Genomic DNA, 27,789 nt, shown 5'->3' on the forward strand with positions numbered 1-27,789 from the left:
TTTTTTTACTGTCAGCTGCCCCCCCCCCCCCCCCCCCCCCTCTCTCTCTGTGTCTCTCTCTCTTACACACACACACACACAAGCACACAAACACACACACATACATATACCTGGTGTGGAAATAAATAAATAAATAAAAAAGAACTAAAAACAAGAAAAATCACACTGATCATAAAAAAATAAAAAGTTACAAAAATAAAGTTATATTGAGTATGAAAACTCTTGTTCATTACATTTTACTTCATAATTGCAACTGGATGTGTTGTATTGATTGTTGCAAAATGTTCTGTATATAGTTTGTTTGTTACCATGACAACACCATTGATCTGAAGCTTGATGCTGTCATGTAAATAGTTTTCAAATCAGCAATAAATATAACAATTTCTGATCAACTCATACCAATTGCATGCTTAAAATAACATACCGGTTAAAGCCCCGCCCATTTCAAGACAACCAGACCCACTTCCGGGTTGAATCTGACCACTTCCGGATTAGGCCCCGCCCAGTCCGAGTACGGATACGGATACAGATAATCCATGTGGTAAACAGATACAGATACAGATACAGATAATGCTGTACTCGCTCATCCCTAATGTACAGTCAAGCTTCTCAACTTGCAAGCACATCTGATTTATAGTGCGTAGGTTTCAAACGTAGCTGTGCTCATTAGCTTTTTCACTGTCAAAACATCACTAATATGTACGTACTTTAGCAAAACGGGTGCTGCCATTTCTTAGCTATTATTTATAGAAATAATAACCTTTAAGAAACCAAAAATATGCAGTGTCTATCTTTCTGTTTTTAATGCAAAACAAACGGCCCATTTGAACGAAAAACAAATGCTACCGTAGTTAATATTTTCTGGTCACATGCAGTCAATCCAACTGAAAGTCCTGTTCTCGCATTGTAACATTGACGTCCACATAGTGTGCACTGTCACTTCCATTTGTGAAGAGCGTGCCCTGCATGTTAAGGAGAAGCAACCGGGAGAATAGGCTACATTTCATCACCACAGGAGCTCCCGCACTAACTACGGATGCAAATTTATACAGACTCAGGGCATGGCCGATTCTCTTCAGGATAGCTTTCTGCATCACAGTGCTGTAGTGCAGTGAGGGATGAGAAGTGGGATGTCTGATGGAATAGGAGAGTAGTTATAGTCATGCTGTGCTGCATAACAAAGCTTTAAAAAATTCCAGCCTAGGTTCCTTATGTTAGCTGCAGTAGGGTGATAGTTTTGCAGATTAGACTGTATGTATGTATTTTCTATGAAAGTAAGTTCACTGCAAATATTCAATTTGTGTGTTAACTGTTATCTCGTCCCAGCCTTCGTGTTCTGTCTCCGTCTGCTCAGCTTTGTATTGTAGGCGATGAACACTGGTGTTTTGGGAATCAGCTAGCAGATGTCGGCAGACAGCTGAACAGTGAGGGGTTTATTGCAGGCAGAGAGGGGAAAAAGAGGCCAGCCATACTGGGCACAGTGAGGCAGATATGCAGAGTCAGCAGACACTCAGGCAGAGGGTTCAATGACGCAGAAAAATACGTGGGGACGTGAACGGCGCACTGGAAAAGCTGCTGTATGAATTCCTTAAGAACATCCTACATCGGGGCAGCTTGAGGGTGTTCTGTATTTCTGTCCTACATCTGATTGAGATAAGAAAGTCTGTTTTTCCACTGGTAAGGAAGTTGAATATACCTTCAAACTTACACCACACTTACTACAGTAACATCACACATTCACACAAGTACAAAAACGCCACCAATGCACACTCTTAAATATACAGACGCCAAGATGAGCGGGATTAGCACCCTGTGAAAGCTGCTTTTCATATCTTTAACACTCCCGGCAGCTGAGTAGTGCACAAAGCAGATCGAGCAGTGACAAATTTAGTTGCCTTAAAGTGGTGGAGATGGGTGACTATTAAATCCGGTAGATGTGTTCACCGAGCGCACAGTCATCAGCTTATGTGCATCCACTTAAAATTTTGCAATAACCTCTTTTCTATGAGAGAGAGAGAGTGTGTGTGTGTGCGCGCGTGCGTGCCTGCGTGCGTGCGTGTGTGTGTAAGAGAAAGAAAGAGAGGGCTATTGAGAGAAAGAGGAGGCACAACAGTTCAAAGTGCAAGAAATTACTACAATCCTTTGAAACAACGCAGCAATGCATCAGAAACCGCAAAGCACTTCATCTTCAATGAATCCTGCAGACCAAATAAAACAGTTTTTGTTTAGTGGTGTGCCGCAAAAACAAATTGCCTTTTGTGGAACAGGGAAGGATGCAGCAACTGTCGAACCGAAATTAGTTTTGCTAAAGAAAGTGAACCATAATGTTGTAGGAGAAATATAAACAAGAAAGTATATCGCGATATTTAAAGTTTATTGTTCTTTGTCTTGGAAGCAGAAGTTGACAAAAAAATAATGCAACAAAAGCTTCAACACAGCTACTAAATGAACCTTGTGGTGAGATTGTTTTGTCAAATATATTTTTTTCCTTTTCTCTCCCTAAATTATAACTTTTTATATTTATAACAAATGTATAACTTCACTCCTAAATTCCATCTCACAATAGCACACAGGTTGACCATCTTCACCTTGTCTTTTGTGAAACCAGAAACAGCTAGTATTCCATGTCATATTGCATGCAATAGATGAATGTCAGCCTACAAGTTATTAAAATATGAATGTCAACATAGTAAACATTAGGCTACAACTGCTGGCCATCTGTATGTTAGCATTGTCACTGCAAGCATGTTAGTCAAATGTTTGTTCTAAAAACCAAACATAAAGAAATAGATATTCAAATAGTTTGAACTGCTGTGTTGGGTTTTGAGAAGAAACATTTGCTCTTAAAAAGTAGGCAGGGCCTTGAATATTCACAGATTTTATGCAGATAACACCAGTTAACATGATCACCAGCTAAACTGGCACACCTGTGCCGGCGTTCGCCGTCATGCTGGCGGGCAGTGAAGCAGCGGGACCGTAGGCTCTGTGCTGCCGCTGGCTGATTCCGGTGGCCAAACACTATTCTGTTGTATCTGTCATAGCAATGGTTTGTATATCTGGTTTCCCCTTTTGAATAGGAAATAGATTCAAGTTACTTCCTCAGTTATTTTCCCACAGGCGCAGATTGTATGGGCCAATTGGTTGTCACCTGTAGTCTTTGCAGTGTGTTCAATTACAATTTTTTGGCCAAGACAAAGGTGACATGAGACAAAGCCACATTCAGGCTTCTTCACCACTAATTATTTGCCATTGGCTTGGTGTGTCAGGGCCTTAAGTAGGCTACTGTATCACAGAGCTGCATTGCTGTAGAACAATGGCTTATTGGCCTCTCCTGTCACACCGGTTTCACATTTGAGATTGTTTTCACGCAGTGTGTAGGAGTGCAAAGCAATGAAATACGGGCCTTTGGTCTAATACATGTACCATGTAATCACAACGTCCCTGTTTTGATTCAAGCTAGGCATCACCAATAATCTACGTTTGCCTTTAAGTTCTACTGGCAATTAAATACCAAAAGATAATTGAAAAACAAATTATGAAATGCAAGAAATCAGAATAGAAGGATGTGATAGCAAGCCATTCTTGGGAGTTGCTTCCTTCCTCATGGTGTTGGATTTTTCATACCATCTGTTAGGAGCTCCACCATGCAGCTACATGTTCTCTCTACTACTTTAGCGGAGTACCTGTCTTGTCAAGGCTGTCTGGAGTTCATAAAGCTTAGTCAGGGAGGAGACTTGTGTCAGTCAAGGAGATGTTGATCTTCTGTCAAAGAACAGGCACATCAGTTCTGAGAGAAAACACTGAACTAACGCAGTCAGTGAACTCCCATTGATGTATTGATCACCCTAAGAGAAAGTGTGCTAATGAAGAAACATGAAGCCATGAAGAGAAGTAGAAGGAGCGTATGCAACTAAATACAGGCAGGGGCGTTGGACCTAGGGGGACAGGGGACTGAGGGCCTGAGGACACAGCTTGTACATTTATTTCACCAATACAATGTTTACCTTTAACAGAAAACTAGAATTATGATATATATGTCTGACTGGCCCGAGAATGTAGCTGTGAATCGGGATGAACCGACTGACAGATAGGCGAGGTCCGCCATTCTCAGCTGAACTATAGGGTTCTTAAATCCAATATGGGGATTACAAGAGAGAGGCAGATCTAAATTAGTCCTTTATCTACTCTGATGGAGTGATTTCTACTGCTGTTGGAGGTCCTCAGGGACAAGGATCAATACTGTAAGAAAGCATATATAAACTGTTGGATGTATAAGGCCAATTCGGTTTTGGTCACAGATATAATTTGCATATTTGGTATTTCTGATTGGGCTTTTACAAAGAAAAGGAAAGTTTATTATATCTGGCAAAGTTTCTGTGTGCTCTTTTTGCATGAAATTCAGTACACACCTGAATTGAAAGTGACTCAATTAAAGAAGCACTTTAAAGAGACTTTCTCTCTCGGAATTATAGTACTATTAGGTTCGATGGCAAGCAGCCCAGGAGTCTAATAGGGACGATAACGTTGGCCATAAGCCAGCACCTTGACCTGGCTAGGCAGAAACATAAAGATGGCTCTACACCAGAGAGAGCATGAAGATATTCAGAGTTATAGGCCTTGGTGGACCATTTGGACTACACTGCGGACAACCTTACACCGTGCCGATCCTCACATCACTTTGGTTCAGTGGAGCAGAAAGGTGACTGAAACCACTGCACTGTTAGGGCTGGGTCATTTGTGCAAGAACGAGCAGAGCCTGAGTGTGCAAGGATATATGCAAACGCAGTGATAGTGCACATGAGGCTTTTTTCATGTAGCTGTTAACCATTATGAACGTTTTGTTGCCAATTTGGTTTAAGGGCAAGAAGTAGGACAAATTTGTGTTAAACTTAAAGCAAAGATAAAGAAGAAGGAATTCAACCAGCAATGAGGAGGCAACACGAGGAAAGTCAAGATGTTGTGAATGAATAATGGATGTCATTCTCAGATACAAAGGTTTTACTTGCCATTTGCCAGTGGCAAAGATACAGAATAAAAATTAAAAAAAACTGCTGTTTGGACGAGAGAACACTCTTGCTATACTTTTGCTTAATGTATGTTGTCCATGTAAGCATTAGTCGAATCACTTCTATTGCTCTGCACGAGGGAGGAGGACATTTTAATGGCCGCAAATATTGGAACATATTTAAAATTTCAAGATGTTTGTGGACTAGCAGCTCTCATCATAACTTAACTTTTCTCAAAAAGATTGCTTTTTTTCTGTAAAAGAATGCCAGTCACTTAAAATTAAACCCAATTTTAGTTTAATCCATCAAAACACAACAGCAGCCGAACTGGAACTGGAATTTGCATATCTGTTAGATTTGCCCCTCTTACTTGTGCATCCATTCTGACAACTAACCCTTTTATTGTGGCACAATCAAAAAGAATTTGCCTGAAGCAGATAGGGTACACACATCACGCTTTCATGAGGCCCCTTTCATGATAAAACAGACACAGTGGACCGAACAAAAACAGATACGGCATTTTTAGAAATTGGTATGCGTGTTAAGAGAAGTGGCAGAATCTGAATGGCTGTGCAGCACTTCATTGAAACTTAATATCATTTATTTGTAAGTTTTACTTCATCAGAAAAAATCAACATACATCAACCTGGGGATAAATTTGAGAGAGTTGTAAGAGGATTAATAAGCATAGTTTTTACTGTGAAAAACTGAAACCACTACTCTTTTGGAGGATGTAGCTGCTGCTGCTGATAAACTGTAGTAGGGCTGTGCAATATGATAATACAGTACATAATACAGTCAAAATTATATAAAAATGTCTAATGTATAGTTCTTTCAACATTGTTTCTATCCCAACTTAAAAAAAACAGCGGCTGAAACGTGTTACGGCAATAGTTAGTACTAAAGTTCTTGATAAAATGGGAAAATAGTATCTTTCATTTGACAAGTATTTGTTTCACATAGGAGTGTACAAAATAGGCTTTACAACGTGTTTTTTTTATATAAACTATTTATAGAGAGAATAGTATTTATTTATAGAAAACATGCAAAATAGTAATTTATCATTATCGAGATATGAAATTACCTACAGTATGTCTGGATGGAAGATTTTGGCCATAGCGCCTAGGCTCACGGTACTGCAGTACACAGACAGGTGTATTTGTTATTTAGCATAGGACAAAAATAATCGAAAGACTTCTCTGTATAATGCAACATAGTTCAACAGCACCCCAAACTGCATCCTTCAAAATGAGAATGAAAATGAGTTGAATCAACTACTGCTACTCAACAACATCATCAACAGGCTCAACAAAAACGGAACATTATAACCTTCCTAAGAGGAGGATTTAATGCAGTGTTGTATTAGACTGCATCAGTTTTAGCTAGGTGTGCTTAGTAAACTGGCAACTGAGTGTATTATGTATTTTTCAGTTGCTGTTTCTCTTTTGGCTATTTAAAATCAAATCGTTCCACTTTCTCAGATGTCTAAAACTTTCACGCATTTATTTTGAAAGCTAGAGCGGCTCAGCTGTCAGCCATGATGGAATACAAATCTTCAGCATCGCCTCAACAACTTATTGTTTTATCTCCCTTTTATCAATGATTCCCTCCAGATAAGCTGACCCAGTCACACATTCAGTACTTTACTGTGAAAAAGGCAAGCACATAGATTAACACAAGGCCATTTTATGTGAACTATTCTGCCTATATTTAAGCCCTTTCATTGCTTATTTGTATGACCTTTCCAGTGTTTGTGTACTTATTATTTACCCATAAACCCTGAAAGGTTTGCCCTCTCTGCTCGCGATAACATAAACATCAACAACCAGAGAGACACGCAGTGGATCAGGAACACTTCAGAACCACTCAGATAGTAAATATGCTTCCAGCGGTCTGTCTGTATGAAGTACAATATTTATCAGGGCCTTGCGACCCTTTAATTATAATATGCCCTTATCAACACATGCATTAAGCCCACAGATACATTCAAACAATAGAAAAACAAAGTGCATTATTTATAGAAAAGGGTTCACTAGTGCACAGAGGGGGCAAAGAAAATCAGCAAAGACATGGAACCCTAATGTGTATCTTCTCAAATACCTCCACTTATCAAACGGGCAAATTAAATCCCAACAGATGAAATCCTGCAACACTGCTTATTAAGAAACATGTAGAGAGCACATGTAAGGGCATAATGACTGAAGTGTTTCCATTCTAAGATACACAAAGTTCTGTCTTAGCTGGGTCTTTAATGATAACTCACATTGAAACTACCTCTTCTCACACTCATTTCAATGTATGGGATGCAATTCTAAAGTTTTTTATTTTATTATGATGTCTGCCCTGAGCTCTTCTCATTATCCATTATACCATTGTGCGAATAATCACTTTGCATTTATAGCCAAGCAGAGGCATCAAAGGCATTGACTAAGTTCTCACAGCAGGACTCCATGAGGAGAGATACCAGGTCAGTTGAGGGAGGATGCAGCGGACACTTTCATTCTGGAAATAAGTCAACCTCCGCTCTTTTTCTTCCTTCAGAGGGAAATATGTATTCTGATCATGTGCATTACATAATAAGATATCACTTGAATTATGCTTCATTTGCAGCGCTCCAAGGTTGCGTTCAATGTTCCTGCACCCCTAGAAATCTTGATAGATTTAGTTTTCAATAATTCAGCTATCAGTCGGGGCTCTAGGAGCATCTCTCATAGTGCCTCAGCCTGTTAGACTCAACCTCGCTAATACTGCGGACCTGCATTATGAATATATTTCAGATAGATTCGGTCTTATTGGTTATACACCTAACGGAAAAAAATATCTAGATCTGCAACTTAAGAATTCAAACTGCTAAAAACATGCAGGGATGTTATTTGCTAACAACTTGCTCTGTTAACAAAACAATAACTAAGCCACAAAACAGTCTATTTCTGATTTCTCTTTCTGTTTTCAAGTCCCACCTTTAAAATAAAAATGGTAATAATACTATTAGTTATATACTGTAATACCTCAATGCATCCAACATGGTCTTCAGCAACTTGCCGAGCAAACAGAAACATCAACCACAATCACAATCAAAACAAATTCTTATTTCTTCTTGCCCTTTACATAAGCACGCACATCTCTGATATCCTTTCCAAAAATAACCCAGTTTTTTCCTTTTCTCTTTTAAACTATGCTTTGTCAAAGCAGCAGCCTAGCTAGATTGGAGCTGATGAAAAAGATCACAGTGTCATCACTGTCACCTTTTTCTTCCTCTTAGCATCAGCTAAATTGAAATGGCAATAAGATTGAGGATGGGATCAGGAGGAAATGCTGAGGGTGGAGATCAATTACGCTGACATGCGGGACACACAGCTGGGTAATAATTTGTCAGGAGGCAGGTGGTGTGATTGTGGCTACTCACTGGCATGCATGAGCTGTCCCTGGCGTCCAAACACCTGGGAGAAGGTGGCATGGCTGCAGGTGAGGGTGTCCTCCATGGCTGTCCCACAGGCACACGCTGAGAAGAGAAGGTCAGCAACACTGCGTCACATCAAGATGGAAAAAGAAGAGAGAGAAAAAGGGAGAAAAATGAATAGGGAGAAGAGAAGGGGGTGGCTTGCCTTCAGTTGCAGAAGCTGGTGTGTGATCTCTGGTAATGACTGCTCTCCTCTGGACCCGTCCTGCTGCTGTTGCTGAGGAGCGAAACGCAGCCCCTCGCTGCTAACAACAATATGAGCTGATTTGCTCGCCGCACAGATAATGGGAGAGGGTGTGGCTGCCTGCCTGCTTGTCAGCATGTAAGTGTGTACGCAAGAGAGAAAGTTCTCTGAATGTGTGCCTGTGAGAGCATTTTAGTCTTTGTGTGTGTGTGAGGGAGAGTAATACAGGGTGGTAGAGCAGGTAGCAGAGCTGCAGGCACAGTTGCTCTGCCAGCACTCTGGTCTTGTGCTTCGTCTGTACAGGCTGACAGTCCTCTGCGGCTCCAAACAGGCTGGGTTGAAGGGAAGAGCAAAGAAGAGGGGAGGCGAGGGGTGAGCGTGGCGTCCACAGCAGGTAAAAGTCAATCCTCCCCCCCCCTCCCCCCCTACTCTCAGCAGCGTCGTCCTCTGAGCACAGGACGGGACGGTTGCGTTCTGATTTGTGTGACTATGCCCCCTTTTCTCTCCTCCCTCTCCCTCCTCCCCTCTCTACAGCCCTCATTTGCTGCGCCTCAGCAGTAACATCTCTCTCTCTCTTGTTCTCCCTCACATCTCTTACTCTCTCCAACCCACACCATGCAAATCCCCTCAATCCATCTTAAAGCTCAGGCCCGCTGCTGGGAAACAGATCCTAGCAAACTTGAGTGCTTCATCTTCCCCTATGAATGCCGAGGGGAAAAAAGAGAGGATGAGAAAGTGGAGGGCTTGAATAAAAAAAGTAAAAAATAGGGCTGGTACACCTGGTGGTTTCCAAAGGCTTTGTCTTGAAAAAGAATTGTAGAAAACTGCTGAGTATAAAATAAAGATTAACTCGTATTCAACCAAAGAATAAAACTTATAAACTCCTACTTGCCTTTCCATGTAGTGCAACAGCCGTGGTGAAACAGTGAAAAATGCGATTTAGAGGCATGTGTAAAAAGATATTCCACCCACTGCAGCTAAAAGGTACATGAAGGTGTTAATGTAATGAAAAATGAACAGTGTCATGACATCAAATGAGCATGTTACAAGATCTTAAAATACTTTCTCAGGCCTTGGAGCCATGATTAGCTATATTTTACCCATTGTGCTGCTGTTGGCATGGAGACCTCTGCCACTTGCAAGACTTTACCAACATATTATCACACTGAAGCCATGCCTGCACTATCTAACCTCTCTGCATGCGTATAAAACTGCATTAAACAGCCAAGTTCTTTCCAAGCAATAAAGAAAAAAATAACTTTGTCAGGAAGCCTATTGTCATAAAGCCATCTCTCACACCACTGCTCCGCAAGGCGAGCACACCGGGAACCTGACCACTGCATTCACATCCTCGCATCACATCCTCCTGTTTTGAAAGGAAATGGCAGGATGCTCAGTGGGCCACAGTGGGCACTGGGAGGAAGGCTCAGATATGTGGCTTACATAGGTGGTTCTGCAGCTGAAAGGATAATGGCAAGACATGAAAACAATACCCTACAATACGAGCACAATCTGCAGAATGCTACGATCAAATGGAATGCTGGAATTTCACACAAGGAGAAGAGTTGAAACGCAATTTCACTTTCAAGTCTGAAAGACTAATGCCCAGCAGAATAAATCTCTGCGCCATCTTCATCAGCTTTAATGTCATTCTCTTTGAACAGGAAGTAGAGGCAGAGTGAGGTTTATTGAGGGCTGTATATTGTCATGTATGAGCAGCTGTCATTCCCTCCCACTGTCTACCGTCACTGGCGGGCTATCTTTCTCTAGAAAACAAATAAATGTATAGTTTAAAACCAGTGATCAGGTCTGATCCAGAGTCCTTTTATTCAACCAGATCTCTGGTTGAAATAATCCACATTAAATAAAAGGACAAGACTAGCTCACGTTTTAAGGGAAGAAGAAAGTCGATTAGTCGATTAGTTGAGACGGAAAATGAATTGGGAACAATTCTGATAAACAGTTAATCATTTAAATCATTTCTCAGGCAAAAAATGCCTGTAAAAATGTTTTCCAACACGGGACATTGCACTTTTGCAATGTTTCATTTTACTGTATTATTATTGTAAATATTGAATCCCCAAATTTGAAGATACATACGGTTTTCACTGAACAGCGATATCTTGGCAAAATAAAACAGTTATCCCCAAAATAAATTTCCATTCCTAATATTAACTTTGTGAAATTAATATTATGTGATTTTGTTCACGCATAGCAGCCCTAAATTGACTCAACTGTCACAAACAGATGCTTGTCCTGAACCTTCTGCATGTGGTAATTGAGCACCAAGTCCCCAATGCAGCCTCTGCACGCTTATGTCTTAAATCTGCCTCTGTGGTGTATTGTAGTCTTTTTCATCAGGCCAGGCACAGAGCTGCATGGAATTGCATTTTTATGAATAGGGCTGAAGCACTGTACACAGCAATCAAGAGAGAGTGGAGTGATATTTCAAGCTGACAGCACGAGTATGGTGCAGCACTCTTCCAAGTGCCCGCCCCTCAACACACACAGCTAAACACCCATAAACTACATCCAGCTATAAACTATACCATCATGGCACTGGGGCAAATAAACATGTCTCTCCACCACACTGACTAAAGAAAAATCTGGCCTGTGGATCAAATCCAACAGACTGATTGCATTTTATTCATAACCCCATCCATCATCATCATGTGAAGATCCAGTCTACAAGACATCTCTGTTCTCGGAGTTTGTTTCCAACACCAGAGGCACATTTCTGTAGCCCATGGTCTGTCCAGTAGACTTGATAGCTCATTAATGTACCAGAGTGTGACGGATGGGCTCTGGACAAAAATAATCTCAACAGAGGCCAGATGAGACCTTGAAAGGTATTCATGGCGACAAATGCGCCATCATCAGTGATTCTGAGATGCTTTGGTCTTCTTTGCTGGTTTATAACCACTTGTTGTATTCTACGTGATTTTCCATAAACAAACCATCACTATATTAACTTCCTTATTCTGTACAAGAAGTTGAATTTTTTCAAGCTGCTAGGGGTTTTAATGATTGTGTGCACAATACAAAACATACCCTAACTGTAATTTATGTCAGTGGCCGATTGGAAATTAAAGATAACACAATAAAGACACTTAAGCTGGAATGTTGCTGGGCAATAAATACCAAGATGGGAACCAGTATGAACTAGGCTCATATTTACAGAAAACGTTACATTTTACAAGATTAAGTTGGTAAATGCTGAAGTACAATTGACACAATAACTAATTCAATAACAAAGTCCCCTTCTACTGTGATACCCTTATAAATCTGAAAGCAAATATCTGCAAGTATCAAACTACTCTTGGACAATTTGCTGCCTTTTCCACATTCAGCTACACAAAGAGAAGCAACACAGACAACAGAAGAATTTAAGGAGCTCCATGACTCACATATCAACCTGCCTGACAAGTGTACTGCTCCCAAAATAGGTACAGATCTCACAGCAACTAACAAGCAGGTGATGCCTCTTCCCCCGTAGCAGCTTCCTGACCTGCGGAGTAAACGTAGTAAGCGCAAATCTGATTTATCTGAAGTAAAACATTCAATCAAATTCAAATAAAATGGAAACTAAAATTCAGGCAATAAGAATGCAATCAGCAAATGTAATCTGGAAAACTTTATTACAGCCACAATGGCAGGGGCATCTATTAAATTCAAAAAAGAATTTATGGAATCAGAGCCACTTGTGAGCGCAGTTTATCATGTTCTCTCTGCACATCCACAAAGTAATTCATGATTTTTACATAACCTGTAAACTATAATAATGAACATTATGCATTAAATCATGAACTTCAAAACTATCTTTCAATAAAGAATAGATATTGAATGGATGGAAGTAACCTTAGATCAATGTTCATAACTGAAAAGCCACAAGCAAAAACAATAAAAAGCTTTATAAAATTGAAAAACTTTTTTTTTTAATTGTCAATTACAGTAATTTTTTATACTTGAGATCATTCAGGATTCTTGTCTTTGTTAACCCTGAAATACATAATCTTGCTGAAAGGCAAAACATGACAATTTCTTGTGGAAATATAAATTAGCTTCAAATCACATAGTTTAATTTACTTTTCCATAACATGCTACAAGTGTTGTTAGCATTGCCTGTGGTACAACTGGATATGGTCAAGAGTGAGAAACTGGGGTGAGCACTGGAGAATATAAACTAGAAAAAGGAAGCTTTTCATTGGTACAGACATACCAAATATATCAACTCACAGAATCAAAGATGACTTTGTCCTAAGAAGAAAAATCGTTCACTTACATTTCTGTGACATGGCTCTTGAAAGAAAAACGACACATGAAACAACCTCCCACACATCCACTTACAATGGACCCAGAAAAAAAAAAAGACTGCTGCATTTAACTGCTTTGAGGATTTGATTCCTTATCATGCATGTTGGCATATAAAAGTTGGTTCATGTGTCATTTTCATGTGTCAAATTACTTAACGGAGACAAAATTAGTTTAGAGATTTGTTGGCTGTATAAGCAGTATCTGAGATTGGATGAATGATTTGCACCAATTTGGTGTCTGCAAAGTGCAACAGACCTGAATACATGAATAATTAAGCCAATCTTACTGATCCAGCTAGACATTTTGGCAGTTTGTTTTAAAGTGCTGTTAGAAACACTGGGCTGAATGAGTGATTTTAAAAATTACTTTCAAGACAAACATTTCTTTAAAGTAGAATACAACATAATTCCCATCAATTTACAACTGGAATTAACTGCCAACATCAGATAAACAAAAGAGTATGAGAAGGCAAGTAAAAACATGACATACTTGAGAGGTATCCAAAGGAATAGCTGTCAGGCCACACATCCAACTAGAACCATACTTGCCACACACACACACACAGTGTTCCTGAGGACCAATATTTGCAGTAAACGACTGCCATTTTCATTTTTGTTTCCCAAACAAACATATGCCAACAAGATTATATAATGACTAAAGAAATTTAAATCAAAGATACAGTACATACTTTGCAAATCATGTATAAACTGAAGTAGGTACCCGTTGGGAGAGACATGGAAATTGGCTTAATCTAGTTTTAACTCTATTCTGCACATGCATTAAGAGACTCTGGAAACATCCAAAAATCTAAACAACCAAATGGGAAACATACAGAACATAAGAATAAACAGGTTTCCCTAACCCTAACTGATACATGATTGCCATTTGCAATATGTCAGCTTTCCAACATAACAGAGCCCTAATGTTACTTTTTTTGGGTCAAGTAATGACTCAGTGTATATATTAACTCATTGACATTTACAGTTTCTTTTTCCTTTTTTGCAAGGCTGGCTAAAACCGAGGCTCAGTTCAGTTTATAAGATAGATGGTACGGTAAAGAGAGTTCCCTCCTTAAATCCAGCAAAGGCAGTTCAGAGACGCAGACTTCACTTGTTTTAAGTGAGTCCGCCCACCACAGAGGTCAACCTCAGTGCTGTAAGCGCCTTAATTAGTCCAGAGCAGAGCCTGGGATGTGAACACCCAAGTAGGCCAACAGGACCAAGGTAGGCCAACAGTGTCCACATGGCTCACTTCAGCAGCACCTCCTGTAACACACAAGACGGGCAAAGTTGATCAAAAAGAGCTGATCTGCAACGATAAGTCGAGAGAGACGATCACAACCTCACAACACATGGAACATGAGTACTTGAGCTTTAATCATTTGATCATGAATTCACAATTCAGATGTCCCAACAGCTCTTTCATAAACAGGATGTGAAGATTACAGCCAAAAAAACAACAACTTTGCATTGTGAAGTTGATACTGATATAATTAGTTATGGGGAAAAACATGAAAAACATGTAAAATGTTAACTTTTAACTGTGGCCATTATAATTTTTGCTTTTCCAATTTTTTTATGTGTTTGAAAAAAGCAGGAATAATTAAGATTTTAATAAGGTCCCTAGTTATTTAAGAATTATGACCAAGAAATAAACTGATTTGGACATTTTGCAGTTCAATGTCAGCGCTCTTTTGGTTGACAAACTATGTAGTGGAGACATTTAATACATTGCCTCATACATATCTTTGGCAATTCTGTGCTGCAAATTCTTGTCCCCATCAGGAGGCATACAGTGACACCTATTTATCTGCAATAAGCTAATAGGGGCCTGGACCATTTATCTGTCTAGTCCCAAAAAGGATAGTCATGGGAAGAGTCTAGGAAACAGTGCAATGTCTCACCTGACTCTCTTTTGGCTCTTGAATTGGTGGTTCTTCCGTTTTAACCTCAGCAGAAGGAGCCGCGTTGACCATTTGTAAGCTCCTGGTGACTGGACCACCTACTCTGTCCCTCGTTCGAAGGGAGAACCGCTCCTCTTTCTTCGGCTGTTGCGGTGGTGGCGATTTGGCCTCTGCTAATTTCTTGGGTGCTGCCTCTTTGCCCATACGCTGCGTTCTCATGGCTGGCCGCTGTTGAGCACTGTCACTAGGAGTGTCCGGAGCTGACGGGGTGGGAGGTAGAGACTGAACTTGGCCCTTCTTTGTTTTTTTGCTGGCAGAAACGGGGGCTGGGAACGAGGCAGGCCTCTTAAGTTTGCCTAGTGTAGCAGAGTTCTTTCCTTTGCTCGCCTGGGAGGGTTCAGGGTCGGCTGCACCAGAGCTGCGAGCTCTGGTCTTTCCCAGGGGTTTAGGCTCCAGCTCTGTCTGCGGGATTTCACAGTCTGAAGCTTTCTTTCTAAGATTCATGTTTTTGTCTACCACAGACACCGCCTCTTTCTTCACCTCTGCTAGACCTTTTTTGCCCCTTTTAACAACAGGCTTCATGGGACAGCTGACTGTCATATGTTTGCTGAGACTTGCAGGATAAGTAAACTCCCGGCTGCAGTGGGGGCAAACGTTAGAGGCCTGCTCTTCTTCAACTTTGACAATAGCCTTCTTTGCAGTAGTGGCAGTTTTGTTTTTCTGTGAAATTGCCTTCTGGACCAGCTGGTTTTTCTTCTTACTGAGGGCACTCATTTTTGTTTTACCAGTATCTTGATTAAAGTTAAGTCTCTTTGGCTGGCCCATTCTACGGAAAGGACTCTGGCCTGCAATGGCCGTTGAGGGTGACACGACTCCGTTCGGACTCTTGACTATTTGCTTGAGGGGGATGGGGTTTTTCTTGGGAGTGTAACGCTTCTTATCACTTGCATTGGCACAGGCCAAAATGTGTTTGTGCAGCTCGGGCATGTTGTCAAAGCTGTTGCCACATTTGGTGCAGCGTATAGCCGTGCTAAAGGTTTGTGGTATGTTATGGGTGGTGAAGTTGGTAGCCGAGGCCACCGAGCCAGCGTGGGAACGACTATGATAAGGAAAAGGGGGCGGTTTATAACTGGGGTAGTGTTGGTTAATGCCAAGGCGAACATCCGGGCCTTTAGGCTTCCCACCTTCTGAGGCCATGATCTTTATTGTAGTGTACAGCTCCTCGTTGGGGTCCTCCGCCGCGTCCTCCGCATGATTACCATTAACATCAGGCTCTTCTTTTGGTAAAACAGTGTCACTGTGTGGAGCGGCTTCATCAGTCGTCTCTGGTGCTGGTGTTGAGGGATTGCTTTCCTCTTTGGCTCTGGATGCATCTGTGTAGTTTTGTGGCCTAAGCTTGCCACTCTCTACAGTGGTATGTGAACATATGTCATTTGGATGCAGATCATTTTGGTGCTGCTGGAGGTTACAGAGAAATGCAAACTCCTTGGAGCAGACAGAGCACACAAAGATCCTGCCCACTCCATGTAGTGTTGTCCGGTGAGCCAGCAGGGCTGGGGCGTCACCAAACAGCTGCACACAGAATTCACACTTGAAGGGCCAATCCGCAGCATGCTCGGTGATATGTCCACTGAGCTCTTTGATGGAGTTGAACGGCTCCTCACAGACATTACACACAAACGTCTTGCAGTATGTCAAGTCAACTTCCTCTGAATCAGAGGTTTTATCAGACGGTTTATCCGGAGCAGCAGGCTGAGGTGAAGAGTCAAAACCTTCCTGAGGTGCATGATTCATAACTGACAGCTCATCTACACAGTGCTGAGGCTCTTCTTTTACCTTGATCTCAGGAAAGGATTGTGAAACCAGTGATGGGGCTGGATTTTGTGGTGCAGGAGGAGGAGATGATGAGGCAGACGAGGATTCTGGCTGTGGCGAGAGAGCAGCAAGAGATTTCTCCGTTACCGAGTCAAGGTTTTGGTTCATTTTGCCATTTAGCAGACTGTTGAACGTTTCAGTCAGAGAAACATCTTCCGTAGTGGGCGGATCTACTGATGTCAGCTCAGGAGGGCTTGATGTCGCAAAACAATTAAGGGGATCTTTAAGTGGAGTGTTTGAGGAGTCCAGTGGCTCAGAGATATGGTCCTCCTCCTCCTCCTCATCTTCGCTTTCTTCAGCACACAAATTCTCCTCCGAGTCCGACATGGGCTTGTCATCAACTGATCTTGGAGACATTTTTGGCGAGAGGACAGGAAGTGCAGAGGAGTCTAAAGGCTGAGAAAGAGGAGAGCTAGGCATAGCTGGCAGAGAAGGTATGGTAGGTAGTAGAGGAGGAGGTGGCGTTGGGGATGTGACACTGGAGTTGCCGGGGGAAGATGGGTTCATGGTGACAGGGGTCAAAGACGGTGGAGAGGGGTGGGCAGACTCTGATGCAACGCTTGGAGAGGGAGACTGGAAACAACCTAGGTTTGCTAAGGTCGAGGGGCCCTCCTCTCCTGGCAAAGGTAGACCTAAATACTCATTCATCAGCACCTTTTCAAGCATGCTTGTGTTAGGCTTCCTCTTTTTTATTAGTGGCTGTGGTGCTGGACTTCCCTTTAATTCAGGCTCGACGTTGCTCTTCCGATGGAAACTTAAATCAAGAGCGGAATCCCCAAGCACCTTGTTCAAACTGTCACTCCTCCTACTGACAGAGTTTGACAAATCCAACGGCTGCTGATTACAGGAATTTCCACCGCTATTAGAAGAGGTTTGGCCGTGCACATTATTTTCAGAAAGGCTCTGACTGTCGACATCTTCCTTGTCCAGTAGGTTCCCAGCAGGTGACGCACTGTGGTTTTCCAGCTTTGGCACCTTGAGGGCAAATGAGCTCACCCCCTCAGCTTTACAGCTCTCTGTTTTACACGCGGGACTGAGTTGTGGAGATGAAGGGGGAGAGGATGTTCTTCTTTTAAACCTGCCTGAAGCCCCTGGCAGGGGTGTGACTGACAGCGGGGAGGCCAGCCTATGGCTTTCTGTTAACAGGGTAATGGTTGATTTCTGAATGTCTTGTGTCTGAAGGAGCTGTTTGAGCTTAGGTGAGAGATAAACCGTTTTCTCTCGTTGAAATGCCGATGAATCGGCAGCTTGTTGGAACAGTCCACCCACTAACAAGTTAGATGAGGAAGAAGTAGAGGATGATGACGAGGATGACGAGGCTGTGAAAGATGCTGATTCTGTCTCCACTTTAAGGCTGGGAACAAATGGTGGTGTAGAGGTTCTTCTTTTTGCAGCTGGCTGGCCAATGTTGGAAACTTGCTTTGCAGCACTCGTTCTACCCTCCATCTTTAGCGCCTGACTGATCTGATTTGGGCTGATGATGACTGTGTCCAGACCAAACAGTGCTGCAGATCTGGAATCCACCTCTATCACCTCACAGGTGCTCACTGAACTGGTGGACACAATCTTGCCGTCAATGTAGAAGCTTAAATTCTCAGAGATGTTTTTGGATATGTCAATTGTGTAATCATCCCTGTCTACCTCATCTTCTGTGTCTGCACTGGGCACGTAGACGGGCGGCGGGCTGGTGCTGGGGGACTCACCAGGCTGCTGCTGTTGCTGCACTGATGCCTCTTGCAGCAGCATGCCTTTCCTGCGAACTCCCTTTGGTAACAAGTGCCGTTCGTGTATTCTGCGTTGGTGTCTGCGCATGTTGGTGTGTGTGCCAAATGCTTTATTACAGTACTTACAGGGATGGAGTTCCTTTGACTCTCCATTTTCATCCAATATAAAGGGACGGTCAGCATAAGGCCCCAACTCTTTTCTCTGCATCTCAGTGTTGTGCAGTGGTCCTCCAGTAAACTGGGACCCTATGGCTATGTATTGACTCGTTGGGCTGGTGCAGTCCGGACTTGAACCATCAGTCTGCATTACGGGACTGAGTAGAGTGGCAGTCCCTGCCAGAGAGCCAGGCCTTTTTTTAAGCCCGCTCTCATGCCTTCTCTCATGCCGCCGCCGCCCCACCTGTGAGCCGAAGGATTTACTGCAGTACCGGCACTTGAACAGTTGTGTTTGCTGGTTAGTGATGGCATGAATGTGTATGTGACGTTCCAGACCCTGTCTGGTGGAGAAGTGGCGTTCACAGTGCTGACAGGGATATGACTCTCCGTGGGGATCACCTTCAAGGTCACCATCAGGGTCAGGATCAGGATCAACCTCTGGTTCTTGTCCTGCATGCGAAGAACACGTCAATTTTCCCTGCAAATCCTTATGGCTTTCTTCACCACAGGTCAGCGATGAGCCTGGCTGCTTATTTTGCACCGAATGAGCCAGAGGTAAATGCTGAGAAGTTTGCTGCTGTGCTTCACTCGGTTCCTCTAAATCATCATCGGCATCCTCCTCCTCCTCCTCTTCTTCTTCTTCCTCCTCCTCCTCCTCCGCTTCCCCATTTCCCCTGGCCGTCATTACTGCTGACATGTCCTCCACATCGCTATGGTCTGCGCTTCCCATGGGATGGGTTTCCTGGAGTTCCTGTGAGGGCCCTAAGGTTGATGGCCTTGATGGTCTCTCATCCTCCTCCTTCAGACCTGTAAACAAATTATCAATAGTGTCAAGTTGCACATTTTTCTGTCAAACCATTTCAGGAATTTTAGTTAACACTCAAAAAGAATGAGTGCCTAAGAGATGTTCAGTAAACTAGTAGATGAAAGAATGTAAATATGCTATTATCCAGTACAATAAGTCACGTTACCTTGTTTACCATCCCACATCTCCTTGACAGTTGGTTTGGTTACGCTTGTTTTCTTAAGATCAACCAAACCAACTTCTCTGGCTTTCTCCAGCAGCTTTCTTCTGGCTGCAAGTACAAACAAACAATGCTTCGTATCAGACTTGTTCAAAAGCAAACGGGTTTAAAAATGAGAAAAGTGTGGGAAAGTTTTATTAGTACTTATATTGGTATATCCAGACCTTTTTTGTGCTAACATGAGCAAAATAGGCCAATGCAAATTACAAAGACAACTATAAGTTATTGTAAATGTTTATTTAAACATTTCTTTTTTAAATAATCACATGCATTTCTGCAGTATTATGCATTATGCACATGCATTATTACACCTATAAAACCTATGTCAGTAAGACTTCAAATCACTTTTACATTTTTACCTCACATGCTCAAATTACTAATCCAAATTATAAAAAGCATAGCACATTGCATTCATAATTGAAAAAAATGGGTTTGTACGCATCAGTAATTGAAATGTCTAACTCCTGCCTGGCTGGCTTCTCTGGCACCTCCTCATCCTTAAAGTGTGTCAACAAGGTCAGCTGACCTGGCCTACAAAGCCCAATTCATACCAGAGAAACACATGCTGAAGGTCAGTCATCTGACCAGCATTGTCAAGGCATCCTGCTAAATCTACAGCAGCAACACAACTACCCAAACATTTTTAGAATGTAGGCCTGTGCTAGCATTTAAGGGCCCTTAAGCCTTCTCTGTCATTGTTTTTAATCCAGTAGTAACTGCACAGGCACACCAACTCTGGCATACATCGGTTAGGTAACATGTCGGATTTGTGTTTGATATTCAGATGAAGCTAGCAGGATAGGAAGGCTAACTTTATCAAGGTTGACTTTGCAGTACAGTGCAGGGCTGCCAAAAGCCACTACACTATAAAAGGGATGATGTGCTGGAGGCTATTGCACGAGAAATGACACAGAACCCATTGAACAAGACTGTACAATTGAAATAAAAACTCAGGGCATGTAGCTCACAGTCCTTATTTCTTGTTTTCAACCTCATTTCACAGACATTTCAGGGGTTACAGGGACAGATTTGACTCCCTATATGTTGCCTATATTTATGTTTCGATTTTAATGTTTAAATGACATTTGCAAATATTTAACTGTCACATTAACTACACAGCATTTTTTGGGTATTATACTATAATATTTCTGCAGGATTTCTCTATTCTACATTACAACACACTACACAACACTCCTTTTACCACATACCAAATATTAAAGATAGCTATGTGAAACAAGAAATAACATAACAGACCACAACAGGGAAGATCATACATATTAGGGGTTGGAATCACCAGATGCTGCACTTTACGTTATAATCACAATATAATGTTATGATTTTATACATACTGCTGAATTAAATAATCTGAAGAGATTAATCACTCTGTTCATCTGGCTTTCAATTTTTTTATTCTAGTACCAACAAGTTAAATTATTTTTGCAATTTCTCTAATAAAAGAGTGATACTTGGTGTAGCGCATTTATATATTTATAGTTTTATCAAGTTGCACTTTTCTTCATGGCCCTGCGTTGAATGATCCGAAACATGCAAACACAATGTCCAAAGTTCATACTGAAAACATTTATTTGTGACATATAGCAGCCATGTTGATTGTGTCATACAACTAGTTAATATGTTGTACGTTTTGTCAGTTTACACAAAAAAGTACTAAAAAGGTATACGAAATCATGTTAAAAGGTGACGAAATAACGTTTCTGTGTCGTTATTTTAAGGTTTCGACTGGATGTCTAATGTCACGAAATGTTAATGCTAACAATCCAGGTTATAACACTCACGTTACACCGAGCAATTATACCGAATGACACACAGTTAACTGTCTTTCCACTCCATCAATATGATCAGTTTTCAATACTAATTTACTTCACACAGTTTGTCATCTGTTCCTGTACACAGGACGCACGGACAGCGTTGAGACCTAGCAGTTTAGCCTCATGCTAGCATGCAACACCGAGTCTGACACTGAACGAACTGGTTATTCTGGACCCAAAACGAGGTAAGGTAATTTAAAACATCCCCCATAAGATACAACTGCTAGCTATATTTCAGGTTGGTATTCAATACCTGCACTCTAATTAGCCTGCAGTTGGAAACGGCAGCTGGCTAGTTAGCTAACGTTAACCTGCTAGGCCATCATCAAGTAGCTAGAGAGGCTCGCCGATGGATGGCTTTCATGCTTTAGAGACTCAAGGAAGGTCACATCCTCGACAACGTCAGGACCCAGAGGAGGAAAAGCTACTAAAAGTTTCCCCGATGCTCATTTAACAGTTTAACGGGGTATTTTACGTTAACAAATTAACTGATTGGTCGTTCTTTACACCTTAATCTGCTCGCAGCGACGAGTTTCGGGTCGGGTGTGAAAGTAGAGAGAAGCCCCACACATCGCAATCGTTAGCTACCACTAGCCTGCCTTCATTTGTAGCTAGCTAGCTCGCTTGTAACAACTTCGACTGAGCTGTAAAGAACTCTATTCGTGGCTAAATTTGGGTGGCATGTGTTGAGCACACATATCAGAGATTAAAACCGAGCACAGATGGCATCTCGTTTAGTGTAAGTAAGGCCTCACCTCGCTTCGCCCTGGGTGAATTTTTCCTGTTCAGACTGCTGGCTCTTTCTTCCTCCAGTGCAGCTGTTATCTCAGGGTTGTCTTCCACAGTGTACCACACCAGCAACTCCTCTCCTGGCCCGATAGGCTGCAACAATGAGAGATGAGTTCTGCCACCAATCACAGCCCGGCTTGCTGGGAGGCGAGGGGGATATTTGGGCACTGTGCATCTTATCTGTCTAGGTGGAGGACTAGGTGGAGGGTGTTGAATTTGACTGTTTTCACCACAGCCTGCAGTTTATTCTCCAATGGTGCACATTTGGGATTTATATTTATGGTAAAAAGGGATGTAGTTCCTATAACTGCATTTTACCACTTTCTCCACTTAGACAGTTTTGACCAATGGAAAGAGTATTTAGATCCTTTACTTTAGCAATATATACAGATATAATATTTTGAAAAAAATCAGCTAATGTAATATGTTGGGAAGAGAAATGTCATGATTTATGGAGGTGAATGCACCATTAATAAACACTCACTGCCCACTATTATGTGTTGTTAGGTACACTCATACAATCTAATGCAATCTATTGAAACAGCTCAGTCATACATTTCACCATACCAAAGACAATTATGTTCAGTTTTGGTTGACACTATTAGAGAGGTATTCATTTAACTATATGTTTGTAGTTTGCAGTGGTGTTGAGCTGGACTAAATTATAGCCACAGCGTTTCTAATGATATGCCTACCCCTTTTACAAGCATAATTGGGACAGAGGAATATTTGAAAAACATACAGTCTACTCCAGTTCAAAACCAGTGCACTACAATAAATAAATACACTGAATTGGACTGCATGTGTACCTATGTGTAATAACAGTTTTGAAATGCTGTTATTCCTCAATATAACTCTGAAGACAGACTAGCGTGATGTGACACTCCATCTAGAAATAACTGAATAAAGATATATATGGTGAAATACCATATGTATAATTTATATTTTTAAATACATATTTAATTTATCATGCATAATAATGTTTCTTAGTGCTTTAATCTAAAAAAAACAACAATCCAAACCAGATCCCTTTTCATTCTTCAACCTATATAATATTTATATTTCAGCCCATGTGCCTCTGGTTGTAGGACCTGTAGACTGTATGAATGTGTGTTTGACCTACCCTTAGAACCTTATAGTAAATGGCTCTGTTGATCTCTAGGGGGAAAAGATTTTGCTCTTCACTGGAGCGTGCCCAGTTCACATATCGCAGCCAGTTCCCCTTCATGGGGTCAGTGGCGTCAACACACATCCACCCCCGTGCTGGGAAATAGACCTACAGCAGGACACAGGTACAAATGTGATGTTGTATAAAAAATTTGCTCTAGAAGACCTGGATAGGAGCACTGAATGGGGTCACCTTTGCCTAAGGGGAAGCTAAAACATAGTCAGTAGAGTATGTCATAGCAATGTAAGAACACAGTTTCTTTTTCTTCCAAAACAGCAGTTGTGCCTTTCATCATATAACCTTTACAGGTGACAAAATATTAAGTAAGCAAACTCTTTTCAAATGTAGGTGCTCGGCTTGATACAGAATGTAGTTGAGCTTGTTTTAGCTATGCTGTGACAGCACACACAACTGTGGAAGAGAGTATTTTTGGGTACAAAGCCAACAGAGCTGCCTGTAACGTACCTCCCACATGTACATGTTACTGGTCACCTGGGACCTTTTTTTCTTCTCTCCAACAAATGGGCCAAACCTCTTGCCTTTAGGGATGACCTGAGTGGCCCAGACTCCTGGAAATAAGAATAAAGGAAAACATCTAACCTGTTGCATGAGATTTGTAAAAAAAAAGTAAATATGTTAAATTTGTATCAGTTTATATACAATTTGTAGGAACATTTAGAGAGTGGTGCCCAAAAAGAGATTTTATGTACTGTGTTTTAACCTTAAATCTAAACTTGGACTCTTCAGGATTGGCATGATGAGGCTCATAACAATTAGAAAATATTTAAAACCCTGTGTACAGAACAGGTCTGTCTAAAGTTAGGTGTGCCAGGTTCAAAGAAGAGATACATACTTTATGTTTACAAGAGATCATTCATTCATTTGTCAAAGTTTTGATGATGATAGAAAAACTAATTAAACGTCAATATAGTATTAGCCCTAACAGTATTACATTTGAAAAGATTCTTAAATGATTGAGTTATATGACAATGGCAATGTTTAACTTACTTATTTTCCTCATCTATTTCAATCACTGGGTAAAACATGCACATTATTTCTCAGTGTGGCTCTGTCCATTCTCTGGGGTCCTAAAGAAAGTCTAAAGCATAGACTATGCTCCTTGAAAAGGCATAAGTGTTTCTGAGTTATGGCAGAACAAACGTAAAAGCCTTCTGACATAACTAGTATCAAAATTCAATTTTGTTCACACTATTTGATCATCCCATCATGTACTCACCGATGCGGCTTTGATTTATAGCAGAAGGTCTGAGACTCAAACAGTCAGGCAAACCCTTCCACACATGAGCTGGAATTTCATCTAGAATTTCCACTGTCTCTCCAATAATAGCCATTATCTACAATACATGAATATTTTACTGTCAAAAAGCATCAAAGCCCTGGAAAAATGTGAAATGTAATTATGCACGGCATGTTGATCATGAGTAGATAATATCCTATTTTAAAAAGATAGCAGTAGTGGATATTTTTACCTGTTTAGGTGGGGTTTTCCACAAGACAGTTGGCACCAAGGCTTAATGGAGTGTTATCACATGGACTGTAAATATAGAGGGAAGTAAGTGATTAAAAAGTAGCAAGACATTTGAATGGATGTTCCTGAATTGTATTCATTAAAGATTCATGACCTTGTTTCAGTGAGGGCAACACAACAACTGTAATATAACTTTTCTTTAAAGCGCTGAGGTTTTCTGCATGAATATAAGATTTACTATAACTTATTTTCACAGTCATCCCGATCTACTAAAGTTTGTGGCAAAAGAGTACTGAGCCTATGGACTTAATAAAATTTGTGACAAGCAATTTGAACTGGCAGCTAGACAGCATATTGAAGATATGTTCCTCTCCCTAGTTAGCCTATGATACAACATGATTGAAGCCATTTTCATAACATGCAGACTGAGTTTTAGGACTGAAGCTATGTATTACTTTCATTGTGAATTAGTTTGCAGATTATTTGTTACAATTAATTGACAAAAGTGAAGTGCTCCCCAACATGATGTTTTCAAATTGCTCGTTCACCAGGAAAACCCAAAGATAAGTCCTGAGATAAGCTCTGCACAGCATCAGCAAGGGCTAAGGATCCTAAAGTCTTCATCATCTTTTAGATTTCTGCCTAAACGCACATGGTGTTAATTACTGTATGCCATGTCAAATTCTGATTCAAATGTCATGAATGCCAAATGAGCCCTACGATTTAAAGCACACATAGTATACTATCTTTATTAAAGTTTTTCTAAATGTATGTGATAGATAACATATTGAATGTTCAATGGCATAAAAGAGAAAATCTTGACATTGGAGAAGCTGGAACCGCTCAATGTTGCTAAGAAAATGGTTCAAACAACTAATTGATTATCAGAAAAGTCAATACATTTTCTCTTGATTAACAGATCAATTAATCTACTTTCTTGCAGAAATACAGATACCAAAAAAAAAAATGTTTCCATCACAGGCTTTGCTTTAGCAACTTGCTTTTCGTGGTAGGAACGCCAATTGTTCAGGAGAATGTTGTGGGGCTGGGCTCACACATCCCACTACATTTATTAATTAAAACAATATTCCGCATCGTTTAATGGCGAATATTTGAACGTTAACGACTCTTAGGCTAATGATGATGTTATATTATCTCAAAAGGCAGATAAGGCTGAAAAAGCTCCATCAATAAGCCACATTGTCTTAGATACGTGGGGCTCGAGTGTGTATACCATCCTCTTTAAACAAAGGATACAATGCATTAACTTTTCACTGGACAGTTCATTTAGGTTCATCTGATATGTTTATTGCCACTATGATCCTGGATCGCTGGTGCTGGAGTTGTGATTAGACATTTTTAAATCCCTCCAAGATGATGTTCATGAATCAAATGGGGAGGTTTTAACGTGGGTGTGAGCAAGTGTGTGCGCTTACGCGGGTTTTAAAGCGTTATCTGCATCTTTGCATTAAAAAAGTTGACAAAGACAAAAAAAAAAGAACGAGTAGGCTATGTAAACCCGCAGAGCCCCAGAAGGATGCCGTTTATTGTTACCCATGCAGGCACACCGTCCGCTCTCCTTATTCTCATCAGCTCGTAAAGTGGTTTTTCTCCCTTACTGTTGCATGGCTCTCATAGAGTGTTTTTTTTTTTGGAGTTTAGCCTACTTACACGCGCACTTACCTGCTTTATGTGACCGGGGACTTGTGATTTTTGTGCTCTACCTGCTTTCAATCTGCTGAAAATGGCGGATGGAGGCTTGAGTCGAAAGCCTCTTCTGTAAGTCAGATCGTGGTGTAGTTGAGGAGAGGCAGCCTGTCAGACCCACACACACTCTCACAGCGATGGGGCAATAAAAGAGGGTTTCTGTAGACGACACGGATCCCTGGTGTCCTCTCCAGCAGGCAGTGGCTCTAGTCCTGTCCACACTGCAGCCTAACATGAAACCATGCCAATTAAGTGCCTTGCTTAGATTCATCTGTGAGCATAATGGGCCTGTAGGCTGGTGCCATCTGTGCATCCATGAATAGAAGAAAATAAAAGCAGGCAAATGCAGACTGAAAGGTTGTTATTTGGTCCATTAATATTCTTTTTTAAATATTCAATTATTTACCCTTGGCAAGTTGTTGTCAGTTTTTGTGTATTTATTGGTGGATAGTTTTCTTCAGCCTCATATTCTTTAATACTCTTATTCTAAAGCACATGGCAACTGATTACTAAGATTGGGTAATTTATGAGTCACAATTAAAGTTAAAATAAATAAGTGAATTCAGTGAAGAAATGCTGCATAAACACGGTTTTTGGTATGATTCAGTCGCATTCAATTAGTGTCTTATCTCACTTGGATAGTTCCCCTAAATAGTATCTTAAGTCAAAGTAAAAGTACCGCTTTCCATGGAGTCCTGGGTACATATATTAAAACCAAGAATAAGACAGTTAAAACACGTCAAACAGTTGGAACCGTCTTTTGATCCAAACATAGCCAACTGGTGTCCAAATTCCAGTTTTTGAGTTCAGTCCCTGGCATTTGGTTACAAACCAAAAAGCAAGTGCAAAAATCACTATTTAGCAACCAGATGTTTGAAGACCTAGCTAAAACTGATGCAGTCTAATACAACAGTACTGCAATACAACCTCCCTTCATGAAGGTTACAATGTTCAGCTTTTGTTTCAACTAAACAGAGTGTTGATTGAACTGTACTGAATGGTCATTTTAAAAGATGTAGTTTGTGATGACGTTGAGCTGTATTGCATTAAACAGAAAGATTATTTCACTCACCTTCTTTGATAAACAAACGAAATGGACAAATTGTGTAAGTGATGCATTGGTTTTTGCTAGGTGTAGCTAACAAATTGACAACTGAGTG

At 41.0% G+C, this 27,789-nt stretch overlaps 2 protein-coding genes across 10 annotated transcripts in view; both read right to left on the reverse strand.

Moving 5' to 3' along the window:
• kaznb (kazrin, periplakin interacting protein b) overlaps positions 1-8,861 on the reverse strand; it is a 105,950-nt gene extending 97,089 nt beyond the window's left edge. For 5 of the 8 annotated variants that reach the window (XR_004656395.1, XR_004656394.1, XM_034869855.1 and 2 more), the window contains exons 1-2: positions 8,612-8,855; positions 8,413-8,508 (exon numbers count right to left, since the gene is read on the reverse strand). Coding sequence is in view for 4 of the 8 variants with exons in the window: in XM_034869855.1 (XP_034725746.1) it covers positions 8,413-8,488 (76 nt within the window). In the remaining 4 variants the exon portion in view is untranslated. Of the gene's footprint in view, positions 1-8,412; positions 8,509-8,611 lie in introns of all 8 variants that reach the window. The other 3 variants (XR_004656392.1, XR_004656393.1, XM_034869848.1) reach the window with 2 other exon arrangements.
• Positions 8,862-12,410: 3,549 nt separating this feature from the next.
• On the reverse strand, positions 12,411-26,900 carry prdm2b (PR domain containing 2, with ZNF domain b). 2 transcript variants are annotated; one of them, XM_034869667.1, is made up of 9 exons: positions 26,647-26,900; positions 24,924-24,988; positions 24,671-24,788; positions 23,899-24,002; positions 23,389-23,541; positions 22,232-22,358; positions 19,594-19,698; positions 14,868-19,429; positions 12,411-14,229 (listed from the first exon to the last, which is right to left on the reverse strand). In XM_034869667.1, exons 3-9 carry the CDS (start codon positions 24,783-24,785, stop codon positions 14,212-14,214), a joined length of 5,184 nt encoding a protein of 1,727 aa, XP_034725558.1. In that variant the 5' UTR covers positions 24,786-24,788; positions 24,924-24,988; positions 26,647-26,900; the 3' UTR covers positions 12,411-14,211. The 2 variants fall into 2 exon arrangements, with proteins under 2 accessions (XP_034725558.1, XP_034725557.1); XM_034869666.1 differs by having other exon boundaries at positions 26,606-26,900.
• Between the last annotated feature and the right edge of the window lie 889 nt (positions 26,901-27,789).

The sequence above is a fragment of the Etheostoma cragini genome, chromosome 4 (genome assembly GCF_013103735.1).
Source record: "Etheostoma cragini isolate CJK2018 chromosome 4, CSU_Ecrag_1.0, whole genome shotgun sequence".
NCBI classification, from domain to species: Eukaryota; Metazoa; Chordata; class Actinopteri; order Perciformes; family Percidae; genus Etheostoma; species Etheostoma cragini.